Raw genomic sequence first — 14,831 nt, 5'->3', positions numbered from 1 at the left:
TCCATTCGTACATTACACACCACATGAAACCCAAACAATATGGGAAAATTTTACATTTTTACCTATGCAAGATTTGAAAAGGTATACATTTTAAAAATATAAATTATATGAAAAGGGTGGGGTAACTGAACCCCAGCGGCACCCCCTATAAATTAAGTATTGTTACTTACTTGGCCAAACCACAAGATCTGGAATTCTCTTAAATTTCCCTTCTCGAAGAAGAAACACTTCATGTAATGTATGACCTTCAAAACATATAAATGACTCAATATGAAATCTTGACTCGACAGCGGCAAGATCACTACTTATTTTGGATGTTTAAGTGTGTCTTCTGATTGGCTGACATTATTTTGTTATCAGCCCATAGACATAATTCAGTCATGTGACCATGACGTCATCAACGATTTTTCATGGTTTTCTACAGTTTAAAATGGAATTTAGAATTAAATTATAAGAAATGTCTGTAATATTTTTTCTGTCTATTCGAAATATAAACATAAAATTTGTGGTGCATACTGTTAAATAATCCGCTACATGCGTTATTCAGTGTGCACCAAATTTTTTATGTTATTTCTTCGTAGACAGAAAAAATATGCAGTCAATCCTTAACTAATTTCTTTTTAATTGTTTAAATAAACCAATTTTTCAAGAAGTTTCGGCCAATGGCCTTCTTCAGTTCTTTATTTTTCCTCTCAACTACATGGCTGACATTACATTCAATCATTGATAAGATATATAGTTATACCTATAACATCTTATCAATGATTGAATGTAATGTCAGCCATGTAGTTGAGAGGAAAATGCCGAAACGTCTTAAAAAATTGGTTTATTCAAACAATTATATAAAGTATGTTCCCTATTGGAATTTTGAAAACAATGATAATTTCTATTTATTTTAAATCTAACAACTATAAATATACACCTTGAACTTTTGATGTCATACACAATCACTTTTCCAATGTGGCGTCAGATATTTTGTTTTTTGACGTCAAGTTTTACAGGAACCTGTGTGATATCCAGTAATGGCGGACAAATAGCAATAAGGTGTATTAAAATTTCACACTAACAGATGTGTCAAATGATTAATCTATTGCTTTTTACTTGCAAATTTTTGGAACTAATTATATGCCATCTTTTGACTTTCATATCTTGTTAAATACTATAATAAATATTCACAGCAAATATCTGTTAATTGATTTTTACACTAAAAACGCATGAATTGTGGTGCTTTCATTTTCCACAAATTGGAACCCTTTAGCCTTAAAATACAAAATATCTCAACATCATCTATCTTACATTGACTGTCATTTATAATCACATAAATATCATAAATCATAAGTTTAAAGTTGGAGTTTATAATGACATCACTGAACTAGTACACTTTTTTTGTTTTGGGGTGAGCTGAAGCATGCCTCCAGGTGCTAGATTTTCTTGTTGGATTAAAGATCCTTTGGTAGCTTTCGGCTGTTAACTGCTCTCTGGTCGGCTTGTTTTCTCTTTAACACATTCCCCAAATCCATTCTCAATTTTATCAAGATCATGAAGTTAAGCTACAAACAGTCCATTAGACTGACAATTTACAAAAAAAAAAAACATTATGAAGACTGAATTTTGTGTAAGTAAATAATCTTACCGTGAGCTCTGAAAAGTCTGTCTTGGCAGTCATCTGTATTACTTATTCCTGTACGTCTCAGGTCTGACATAAATTCTTCATTTTTTATAGGTGCCTGTATATCTTTAGCGGTTAGTTCAGGCTAAAATGAAATAAAATTTCACAATCAGTGCAGATGCACTGGTAATCAAAAATACATACATTTTTGTAATTTTTAAGGTGTAACAAACAGAACACAGTTTTGTCTTTTATTTTAGATTTCCAGGAAAGAAATAATATATTTTTATTTTCACAGGGCACTATACAGAATAGTGTTTACTTTTTAATGAAGGCTGTAGAGTCCTATATCTATTTATATATTCATCCTTTGGCCTGGTGAGGTCTAATTGTCAATCATACCACATCTCCTTACTGACATACTATCACCCAAAAATATGTGTCGAACTGTTTCCCTGTTCCGTAGCGGGTCTCTGCCGTTGGCGATCGAGACAGGACGATATGCCCGACCGCAAACACCAGTAGATGAAAGACTATGCCGACTATGTAATAGAAACGATGTTGAAAGTGAAAAACATTTTTTGTTGTTTTGCCCATTATATGACGATATTAGATTTGAATTGTTTGCTAAAGCTAGAACTTTAATTGATGGTTTCAATACTTTGGATATGGACAGTAAATTTATCGAAATAATGTCGAATGAAGATATACAAACTTCTTTGTCATATGCAATTTTTAAATCTTTTCAGAGACGAAAACTATTTAGCACATGAGAATTTATCAAGCAATAATATTTAATGTTTTTCTATTTATATTTATAAACAGTGATTTTAACTCAAATTATTTAGTCATATTGGAAAATCTTTTACTTCTTTGTAAGTTTATCTGTGATAATTAATATTTTTCGATTGCTATTTCTTATTTTTAACGCTCAGTATGTTGATAAGTAAATCTATTTAAATCTTTTTTTTTAAGTTTTAGAATTTGAATTTTTACACATTTAGATTAAAATGACTTGTTTAGTGAATTCTTTTAACTTTTTGATTTTAGAAATGTATGTACATAAGTGTCTCATAAGTCTACATAAGGCTGGATATTTGGTCATTTTATTTTGTGTTGTTTAAGCAATTGTGTATATATGTTCCGGACCATATGAGTATTTGGACCATACGCGTATGGTCATGACCATATGGGTATATACTCATATGGTCCGACCATACGCGTATGGTCGGGGTAATTAACACTCTGTTACAGTTTACTTTTAATACTTCTAAACTCTTCATATGGTATGACCGTTCATTCAAAAGACGCTATCATATAGGTTATTGTATCATTATATTATAATAAAAAGATAAGCTAAATAAAAATAAGAAGTTTCACATTGTTTATTTTACTTAATTGTCAAATTTGAGGTAAACACATTTTATACCGATGGTCATTACCGATGGTCATTACCGATTTGTTATTACGAGTAAATGGCAATATGTCGACTAAAAAATTAAATTCCAAAAATTTCTTAATGAACTGTTACATAAGAAGTCACTGGAAAGTAGCATACTATTAGTTTATTTAAGTTGTGTTGTGAAGATGGTGTATTGCAGTCAATCATTTTACGATACTTGAGATCTAGAGCTTCTTAAAAACACCGTAGACATCAGAATTGCCAAAGACCTCGGTATCACTGTACGCAGCTGCAAAAAAGGCTTGTTTTTCACTCGCAAACGAAATGTGTAAATGAAAAAGATCGTGCACAAATTTCTTGCAAATGCAAAAAAGCTATGATACCGTGTGGAAGTGAATGTCATCCAAGCCTACATGCACAAATGTTACTAGCGATGAAAACTAACTATGGCATCAATATTAAATTTTTACGTAGTTTTTTGGATTATAAAATTAAAAAATTGTCATGTTTTAAACCATCACTGTTTTTTTTAGATAAAGTTCTTGTATTATTGAAACGTTTATAATGTCATTTGGAAAAAAATAAATATACCTATATGGTCCAAATACTCATATGGTCCTGCCCGTTAATAACCAAACGAGTATTATACTCATATGGTCGGACCATATGAGTATACGCATATGGTCATGACCATACGCGTATGGTCCAAATACTCATATGGTCCGGAACATATACATATTATATGTCTGATCAAATATGTGACACTATAATAAAATAAATCATTTAATATTATTTTTAGTAATGGTACTGAACAGTATGAAGTACAGTTTATACATTAAAGTGTAAAAGGATGGTAATTTGTTCAGAACATTTGGTAAAGCATTGCTTCATGGCATTTTCCAGACGTCTTGTTATTGCCTATAAATATCAATACAACCATGCATTTCTTTTGACATTTTAAAACTGCATTACGTTTAAGATATTCTCCACTGATATTTAATACAATAAAATACATGCTGGTAATACATTTTTTGTTGTTGTTGTAAATTTAAGTGTATTCATTCAAAATGATGTCTGATGAATCCCCTTTAGAGCACTAGTGGAAAAATCTGAGAATTATTGTAAAAGTTTGTTTCCCATGCAACTGCCAATCATTGCTGTTGTGGTATTGAAGAAAATAAACATTACCAACATACCTGTGCAGGTGTTTTATGATCTAGACTTATCCCAACTGTAGCCATCATCCATTCTTTTAACATTGGCATGGTTTGTCCACTTAGTTTGTATCTGAAATATACAATGAATACAATGAATGATACCATTCGACCGAACATGCCCAATGACCAATTATTTATTGATTTTTTTATGTTTTTATTTTTAGTATACCCATATATCATTTTGTATATTGAAATTCGATATTTCAATATTTACAATATTTTATTATAAAGCAATACAAAGACACAAATTTCATACAACATGAACAAAGAACGAAAAAAATGTATCCTTGCATATTTAATCAAGAAAAGGTATTTCTTTAGAACTCTGAAGCACTAGCCAAAGTTTTTCTTCTTTTTGTGATTTCATTAACAAAATGTTCACAGGAAACTGGAAAATGTAGAGTATAATCATGATAATGTAAGTATTATGTTTTTTATGGGGGGGGGGGGGGGGGGGGGGTCAGGAATGTTTTAAATACCCATCAACAAAAAAGTGAATATCCAAATGACATAATTGTAATATTTGGACGCTGCTACAATTATGATGAAACTAGCGAAATATGTCAAACCTGCAAATAAACATATATATTTTAATTTTGTTTCATTAGAAAGGGATTTGGTTGTACATGTACATCTTCCCATGTTCCCCATAACCTTTATACCTGATGTACACAATTTTTATGAACTAAATAATGAAGTTAAAAATCCTCTTTTTTTGCATTGAGTCAATCATAGTGAAACCAGCTGTCAGATGCTGGTGATTGAAATGGTCAACTCTAATATTTGATCCTGTTATACTTTACCTATAGAATATACAAAGGTATATTTTGAAACTAACTAAATCATCCATAATCACTAGTATTTGCTGAACATGCTGAATAAAACCTACAAATTGTAATTTCAACTGAATTCTATGCACAAAATGTCCATCTAAATCATGTGTACCTTTCTCCTGTGAACTCTACTAGTCCATCCTTGTTGACCTTGAACTTTGAATCTTTGTATCCCCAACCATTCCACTTTAATACTTCTTGTCTGAAAGTAAATTAATTACTTCAAAAATTTATATGCTATTATTTTTTTTTATATGTTTTTAATCTGGTACATGCAAGCATCCTACATGTACTGCACCAGTTACAAATAACAAAGTTACTCCTCATCCCTCCATATACATACATGTATGCATGTTCAACTACAAGATTAGAACATTTCCAAACCAACCAAAAATTAATAATAAACTTTAAAAAACTACCTTTATTATAGCCTGTTATCATGGTAACAGCCACAGGCACTTATGAGGGTAGTAATGCCCTTTAACATCAGGCGTCAAACGGTCATTTTCAGCTATCATAAGCATCAAAGTAGATGATTCGTCAAACTATTCTATCATGATTTATCTGAGGTCTCAAATAATTATTGTTACATCATTTTTGGGTTAAATTCAACTTGATTCGTCTAAATCATCCAAATTTCTATCATCTAAAAGAAAGTGTTCTTTTTATCATCATGCACCAAAAATAACTGTAAACATTATTTGGCAACAATTTTTACCGTTATTCATCATGAAGGTAACACCATTACTACCTTCATCATGTTCATTTATTTCAGGTCCTACTAAAACCCATCTGGGAGTGCCCAGGTGAAAAAAAGCGCCTGAGGAATAAATAAAAAGTGCCCAGGGAAAAGAAAAGGCGCCTGGGGAAGAAAAAAAAGTGCCAGTTATGTATGTGTATTCATCTGACTGGCTATCATGCCATGGGAAAACATTTATTGTTATAAAATATTATTATTTTGTTCTCCTGGGCGCTGTTTTTTCTACCCTGGGCGCTTATTCTTTCCCCCCAGCGCCTTTACTTCACATGTACACCCGGGCTCTTTTTAGTAGGACCGCTTATATCTATCCATTTCCATGGGAAGATCCATTATCAAAGTACACATATATTTACAAGTCAGAAATATATGTTGAAACATTGGATCTTCTCATGGATAGAAACAAGTCCCTAATTTATAGTACATGTAGTCTCCGTTTAAGACACAGGCACTTGTCTCAAAAAAAAAATTTCCTATATACCTTAATATAACACAAGGTACTTAACTAATTTTTTGAATAATGACACCCAGTCCCAAATTCCCATTATTTTTTTTATTTCTCGGTTGTCAAACCTACTTAAACTGAATATGCCGTAAATCTAAATTGATTTATCTACACAATGGTATATGACACGACTATCATTGTTGTCGGGATCATTAGTAGCAGGCCTCAGAAGTCGGTCAACAGGATGTTTTTTGCATTCGTCTAATTTTTTGGCAACACCCAGCCCGCAGTGATTGAATTATTATAAAAAATTATTAAAATAAAAACTGTTAGCTTCCCTCTGACTATGAATTATTACCTTTATTGTAAATTCTTTACAGATTATGTGAAACAAACACAAATAAGTTTGTTTTGAAACACACGTGTACACAACGACACTAATGTAGAGTTATAAATTGACCAAAATTTCCCACATTTATTTTTAGCCAGACGATTGACCAATGAGAAACCAGTAAAAAATTACATGCGGACTGGGTGTTGCCAAAAAAATAGACGAATGCAAAAAAACATCCCGTTGACCGACTTCTGAGGCCTGCTACTTATGATCCCGACAACAATGATAGTCGTGTCATATACCATTGTGTAGATAAATCAATTTAGATTTACAGCTTATTAAGTTTAAGTAGGTTTGACAACCGAGAAATAAAAAAAATAACGGGAATTTGGGACTGGGTGTCATTATTCAAAAATTAAGTTAAGTACCTTGTGTTATATTAAGGTATACAGGAATATTTTTTGAGACAAGTGCCTGTGGTTTAAGACATAAATGAAAAAAAAATATGATTTTTTATTTGCATAAGAAATTCATGTCACATTTAGAAAATTTGATTACTCTCAGCTGATAATAATTATTTGGATTATTGCTCAAATGTGCCATAAATTTTTGTTATAACTAACAGTAATAAGCACAGAAAACTATCCATGCTTGTGTTATATATCACGTACCGGCGTTTTGGCATTGACGGGGCTTCATTTTGTCCTGCAACATTGTTTTTCTCTGTACCATTGCATTGTGTCAAGCTGTAACCATTGCTTGAATTTCCACAAATGTGCTTGTTCGCAACAGTTAGCCTGTCCTTCGACATGTTCTTATATAAACAGTGATAAACAGTATTTGGACCGATCAGGCGTTGGTTCAAAGGTTTGTTCATAGAAAAACATAGAGACATTCGAAAATCGACTAAGACAACCTCGGCCTTATTAAAATTCGTCACTGTATTGGTCACTCGCGGTATAATTTAGTGTCATTTCCCCCTAACTATTGATTGATTGTTGGTTGCCCCTAACTTTTGAAATCACGGGAACCTCAAATTGATCTGATATAAAAGTTGCGTGCATTTTCGCAGTTATGCATCATAAGTCAGAATAACACTTTATCACTGAATTAACGGATTTCAAGTGTGCATGGAAGCCAGATCAGAGGGATCATAAGTTATCATTTATTTTCATATGTGATATAAAATCATTTTGATTGTGACAAATGTTTTTGAACACTAGAGAATTTTTTTTGACCAAACCATATTTTTTCTTTCTTTCAATAATTGGCACACTTTTTGTTCATCCGCATGACTGTGTTCTCTAAATAAACTTTTTATATTAGTTTAATTATTTAATTGCAGATCGTATCTGCTCGTTTTGCTGTATCGGCCCTTCAGGGGCGGATCCAGTCATTTAAAAAAAAGGGGGGTGCATCTATTTTTCTAGCCGCGTCTTGTCACATGTGTGTTGGTAAAGTTTTGATATCTTAATAAGGCTGATTTTTGGTATTTTTTGTGAGATTAACATTCACCATTTGCTTTACCCAATTCTGAGCGTGTTTTTTTTTAACAAACTGTCCGGGGTAGTCGTCAGTAGCGAACAAAACGCAAAATTTGCAATAAATTCTGTCCTGTGAAGTTGAATAGACAATGCATTAGAAATAGTGCAGCCACGCATATTAGAAGCATCATTTTAACCCGTACATCGTTTATGAAAACTTCGGAAAAAAACTAGGTGGATTCCAGTTTTCTTTTAGAATGCTATACATTTGAGCACTAGGTACAGATGTGGAAATAAAGTTTGCAATATCCTTATATTCAGCAGGTGTCATTTTCTAAAAAAAAATCTTATGTATATGATAGGGTGAAAAAGAATTTTTCTTCAAATCAAGATTACAAAAAACGTCGTTTTAATCATAAAACCATAAAATATAGGGATAGCTGACTTTGATTAAAACGTTTGATCCTCGGCATCCTGACCAATCTAATATTACTTCGTCGATAGGTAGAGCAGTGAGCCAGGATCCCAGCGGCTAATATTCCTTTTTTACAATTTCAAATGTGACATCACTTTTTGCGCTGAGGTCTTGACTAAATCGGGTGTGTCAATTTTTTGTGTTGGTTTATATAATGTATCCGACCCCCCTGTAGTTAGTTAATACTTCAGTTTTATCATGTATGTCTTTTATATAGTCATTTTATAAAATTTACTGTTTGCAAAATTATAAATTATTTTAAATAATAAGGATGTTTGTATCCCAAGCAGAAAACCATGGCCGTATTTGGATCAGCTTTTATTAAACTTTTGCTGTCAGTCAACTTTGTAATTGTTTTGGCTTTCGAACTTTTGTATCTGAGCGTCACTGGTAAGTCTTGTGTCGACGCAACGCACTCCTGACGTATTATATTTTAAATCTGGTGCCTTTTGTTAGCTATTATTCGATTGTTTCTTTGTCCAATATGTTCTCCTATTTATTTGAATTGTAGTACTGTTATGTTGTGATGTCATTTTAATGTTATATTTAACATTGCCATTAACGCGGAAGGTTTGGCATGCCACAAAACCAGGTTCAACCTATCATTTTTTTCTTTAAAAAATGTCCTGTACCAAGTCAGGAATATGGCCATTGTTATATTATAGTTCGTTTCTGCGTGTGTTACATTTTAAGGTTGTGTTACTGTTGTGTCGTTTGTTTCCTCTTATATTTGAGTGTGAATTCACATCACTATAAGACGTGGGACGGTACTTTTCTATCCCAAATTCATGTATTTAGTTTTGGCGTTATATTTTTTATTCTTATCGGATTTTGTCTAATGCTTATTTCGTTTCTGTGTGTGTTACATTTTAATGTTGTGTCGTTGTTAATTCTCCTCTTATATTTAATGCGTTTCCCTCAGAATTAGTTTGTAGCCCGGATTTGTTTTTTTTCTATTCATTTATGAGTTTCGAACAGCGGTATACTACTGTTGGCTTTATTTACTATAAGGGGACTTCTTTCAATTAAATTAAGAGGATCTACTTTTTAAGTTATTTTTTGGCGTTTTCTCTTCTAATAGAAAGTTTATAGAATGTGCAATATATATATATATCCACATACTGCACATTTTACTTTAAGAGTAATAAGATATAAATTTTGGTATAACTATTGAGCGAAAATATACGATTTACCGTGACAAATTCATTTGCGATTGTTTGAGAAAATGAAAGACGGCATGATTTTATAAGATACATAAAACTTTCATCATGCAAAATAGAACCAAACAAGAGCTTTAACATTGTGTTTGTGTTACTTAATGATTTTTTTCTAGGATATGTTTTTCATGCATTCACCGGCATTTGGATATGATTGTCATGGTCTTCCGGCATTTGAATATACTAGCCCAGGTTTTGCCGACATTTGGATATGCTTGATATGCATGGTGTCTCGACATTTGGATATGCTGGTCATGCTCTTCCCGACATTTGGACTACTTGGTATTTGAATTTTGTATGTAAAGCGTCTTCTGATTGGATGACGTCCTTTTGTTTATCAGCTCATAGACATAATTTTCTTATGTGACTGTGACGTCATCAACGTTTTTGGTACTACGGTTAAAAATGGAATTTAGAATTATTTTTTTTACGAAATAACATCAAAAAATGTGGTGCTCACTATAAGTTAACTGCTACGCGGGTTATTCGGTGTGCATTGATAGTCCCAAATCAAGTTTACTCATCAAAATTGTTTTAACACTTCTGGGATTGGGGGGTGGGGGGTGATCGATCACGGTCCACACCAAAGTACATGCTCTTGAAGACTAGGTGATCCAACACGTTATGGTCTTGATTAATATTTTCCCCGTCCCTTTTATTCACAGGCACTTGTCTCAAAAAAAAAATTTCCTATATACCTTAATATTGTTATATTAAGGTATACAGGAATATTTTTTGAGACAAGTGCCTGTGCTTTTATTACATATTCTTTCCGAGTATAAATGATAAATGGTAAATAATTTATTTTTTCTGTTATTATACCGAGTGTATTAAATTAGGAACTGGATCACGGTGAATATATCATATATGTCCTTCTGAGGATAAAAATACAGAAAAATGACGATGGGAGCATGTATTTTTAGACACAATTCTATCTTTGTAAATACTTATACATGTAAAAAAATATTTCAAACAAATTTGCGTTATCTCTCTTTGATTGTGTATTATTGATCATTGACATTGTATAATAAACTGATATAGAGAGTTTTCTGGAGAAAAAAGCACTTGTGCACGAATGTTCGCTTTTCATGCTAGTATAATCTGAGACTATTATAACAGTTTTATAATAGTCTCGGTTATAATGAACCCCTTTTATCAGTATTCAAAGTTTATTGGGAAAACAGTGTCGAGGATGTCTTTGATCACGAGTCAAGATGTTAAAAATTACTTTCGGACTTTTCGGGACTTTACTTTTTGTTGTAAGTTCGTTATTTCAAGTATTTGAAAACGATTTGTGGAATGGTCAATACATTTATATACTTTCAAATTGTTGCTCAGCTAATCAACTGCAAAAACCGTTCCTGTGAAATGAAATATCTTAATTTAAATATCTTATGGCCAGCTGCCACATTAAAATAAAAAATATTATCTAGGCAAAGCGATGACCCTGTGGCCTAATGGATAAGGCGTCGGCCTCCGGAGCCGAAGATTGTGGGTTCGAGTCCCATCAGGGTCGAAGGTATTATTTTCTTTCATTTTCTTTTTGGTATTTACAATGTGGCAAATCAGTAAAATCAAATATTTTACATAATTTTCCAGTTACTCAAAATTAAATGCCGGACTTAAAAATATTTTTGTTTTTTTTTGTTTAAAGACACGAAACGATGTTCTAGTAATTTAAATGTGAAAGATATTGTTGAACCAAGACTTAACTTATTAACTTAACTCTGTGCACTTTATTTGTAAAACATTTGATACGAATATTTTCTGATATTTCCTTGCGTTTCAAGCTGGTGTTAAAATAAAATTGATAATGGAAAATTTATGCATTATGGGGAATGTGTCAAATATACAACCACCTGACCATAGAGCAGACAACAGCAGAAGGCCACCAATGGGTCTTCAATGCAGCGAGAACTGACTCCCGCAAGCCAACCGGGGGCCGGAGTCTTTCAACTGGCCTCTAAACAAATATGTATAATAGTTCAGTGATAATGGACGTCATATTAAAGGCTCTGATATAATATAATATTTTTTGACACATTCCCCATATACACAAGAAACTAAAATCAAACAAGACTAATTACAAAGGCCAGAGGCTCCTGACTTAAGACAGGCGCAAGATGCGGCGGGGTTAAAAATTATAACATGATTTTAGAATTAATTAACGCTTAAGTTTTCATCATATATGTTTACTTTTTATTTCACCACGCGGGTGTTTTCTCGCACTAACACTGTGCGTTCGCTGAAGTTCTAATGCGACATGTGCGAGGTGTCATGTCTTTTTTTTGTATTTCCATGCAATTCTATTTGTTTACCAAATTTTGTCGTACCTTTCAGTTTTTAAATGATTAAGTGTAAAAAAAAATCGTATTTTTAAGGAATCAATTTGCACCACCTGCATTCCACGTATGTTTACCGTTTATTTCATCACGTTTTTCCTTCGCACTTGCACTGTGCGGTGACCGCATTTCTTATGCGAGGTCTCATGGTAAGAATTTTAAAAATGCTTATAGAAAATCTTCTACGAATTATTAGAGTCCGAGAAGATAACAATTCAAAGCAGTACACATCTGAAGATTTGGACAAGATAAATTTAAGATAGTCTATATATACATAGCAATATTTGTATTCATTATATAACATATAATATGTTCCTCCAATAATTTATAATTCCATCACATGTATGTTTCATTATAGTACATTATTTTGATTGGTCAACAGCAGCATTCTGAAATTGATCTTAATTTCAAAATAAAATGTAACATTCAAGATGACACGCGCTTCAACAATAAAGTGCATGGTAAATAAAAGAACAACTTGATAGAAATCGTGTTTTTACTATCCTATCAAGAAAAATGTAATTATAAGCAATTATATAGTGTTGTAAAATCGTTGACTGTATGTACATTTTTATCATACACAATGTACTTTGGTCAACGCTTTTACACCCGAATAAAATCACAAAAAGAAGCATTCAATTCTTAAATATGTTCATGAAAATATATATGATGGTTACACAGGCACATGTCTCTAAAAATTATGGGGATCCTGGCATGTAACTCCTTTGCTTACTTGCAAGGCAACCCGCGAGGGCCACGAGGGAACAGAAGAATCTGCGATGTCTATCTTAACAAAGATGCCCATGGTTTCACAGACTTATATGCAGCCCATCATCACGGACAATATAATTCCCAACATCAAGTAAGTGATAGGAAATCGGGAAGTCGGTAATTATGGTGAAGGAAACATATTAAGTGTTCAAACGGGCTCCTCAACGGAAATACTTATACCGAAGAGATGATATCTTCAGATTGATCTGCAGGTCAAAGACGGAGTCAATTTGACCATCCCGGGCCCCAAAGTATCATTCCAGTTAAAACTTCGGTCTTAGTTCCGGAGATGTATTGAATGGTGAAAATGAATGAGAAATCTGTTAATGTATCGAAATTTCCAGCACACACAACTTAAGGTGAAGCGCAGTGGTTAAGACCGTTAGGTACAGTACTGAAGATTCCACTTGTATTTTTGTCCATCTGATAAGTTAAGCCTTTTTCAACTGATTTTTATAGTTCGTTCTTATGTTGTACTGTTATACCACTGTCCCAGGTTAGGGAGAGGGTTGGGATCCCGCTAACATGTTTAACACCGCCACATTATTTATGTTTGTGCCTGTCCCAAGTCAGGAGCCTGTAATTCAGTGGTTGTCGTTTGTTTATGTGTTACATATATGTTTTTCGTTCATTTTTTTTTACATAAACAAAGCCGAAAGTTTTCTCGTTTGAATTGTTTTACATTGTCTTATCGGGGCTTTTTATAGCGGTATGGGCTTTGCTCATTGTTGAAGGCCGTACGGTGACCTATAGTTGTTAATGTTTGTGTCAGTTTGGTCTTTTGTGGATAGTTGTCTAGTTGGCAATCATACCACAACTTCTTTTTTATATTTGGTGGATCCGTAGAAATTGCTGTCCATGTACATTATACCCTGATATATTAAAGGGCTGTCTGAATGGCCAAAAACAACATAGTTCATAATAACAATACTAATAAAATAATAAAGATAAAAAAGAAACACGAATCCACACCAAAATTTGAATTGGTTTATCTACTGACAAATAAATAAAACACTTGATAATTAGACTAAAGTAATATGTCAGATGACATTTTCCAAACTGTTAAAACTGCTAATGAGACTCAAAAACTAACAAAATATTAAACAATATTGAGGAGAAAAAGATAAACATATAATTCAAATATTCTTATCAATGTAACTATGAATGGATCACAAAACAACGTGGAAAAACAAAATTGTTATAATCAGTCTATAGGATGAGTAGAAGCAAAATACTTTGCCATGCATATACATTGTAACTCGAAATGGCTACAGAAAAACGCAGCATGAGTAGTAAAAATCAGTTAATAGACGAGAACATGAATAAAAACTCTTGTCATGAATGAAACTGTGATAGGGAAATGTGAATGGGGTACACAAACAAAATAGAAAACGGTGAGTATAGATATTATTTTACAAATCAGAAGAAAGTAAACAGGGATAAAAATCTGTCACGAATGAAACTGAATAAAACACAACATATAATAAAATCATTGAGTGCTTCATGTCAGTTTGCAGATTAGCAAAAGGTAAAGCAAGATAAAAAAAACTCTGTTACGAATGAAATTGTGAACGGTTGAAACTGTGAAGTGCACTAAACAATATAGAAAACAGCAAGAGTAACAAACATCAGTTTACAGATGAGAAGTAAACAGATGTACAATGTATCAAACAATATATGGAAAAACTGTGAATGGAATACAAAATTAGAATCGAAAACAGTGAATAATACATATCAGTTTACAATTAGAAGGAAAATGAGATAATTAGATACTGACCCCAATATATAGGCGAATATAGGTCATCAACGGTTTACCAAAATGTATTCAAATTCTGTTCAAATGATTGCTATTCAGTGTCTGAAGGTGCATGTGGACCCCTTGGCTAAAATTGCTATGCTTTCGCCTCATCTCTGAGTGAAGACTTATCTGTGCATCTAGAAAAGT

General features: G+C 32.7%; 1 protein-coding gene and 1 non-coding gene across 2 annotated transcripts in view; one reads left to right on the top strand and one right to left on the bottom strand.

Annotated features, from left to right (window-relative positions):
• Window positions 1-7,489, bottom strand: part of LOC134707604 (alkyldihydroxyacetonephosphate synthase, peroxisomal-like) — a 34,953-nt gene extending 27,464 nt beyond the window's left edge. The window contains exons 1-5 of the mRNA XM_063567533.1: window positions 7,269-7,489; window positions 5,174-5,263; window positions 4,208-4,298; window positions 1,634-1,754; window positions 171-245 (exon numbers count right to left, since the gene is read on the bottom strand). Coding sequence (XP_063423603.1) covers window positions 171-245; window positions 1,634-1,754; window positions 4,208-4,298; window positions 5,174-5,263; window positions 7,269-7,474 — 583 coding nt within the window. The 5' untranslated portion in view covers window positions 7,475-7,489. The remainder of the gene's footprint in view (window positions 1-170; window positions 246-1,633; window positions 1,755-4,207; window positions 4,299-5,173; window positions 5,264-7,268) is intronic.
• A 3,727-nt stretch (window positions 7,490-11,216) lies between these two features.
• Trnar-ccg (transfer RNA arginine (anticodon CCG)) lies at window positions 11,217-11,289 on the top strand. The gene has a single exon. It is a non-coding gene; the product is annotated as a tRNA-Arg (tRNA).
• The last annotated feature ends 3,542 nt before the right edge of the window (window positions 11,290-14,831 follow it).

This window comes from Mytilus trossulus, chromosome 2 (assembly GCF_036588685.1).
Source record: "Mytilus trossulus isolate FHL-02 chromosome 2, PNRI_Mtr1.1.1.hap1, whole genome shotgun sequence".
NCBI classification, from domain to species: domain Eukaryota; kingdom Metazoa; phylum Mollusca; class Bivalvia; order Mytilida; family Mytilidae; genus Mytilus; species Mytilus trossulus.
Note: the sequence above shows the minus strand (reverse complement) of the source record. Positions and strands in the feature narration are given on the sequence as shown.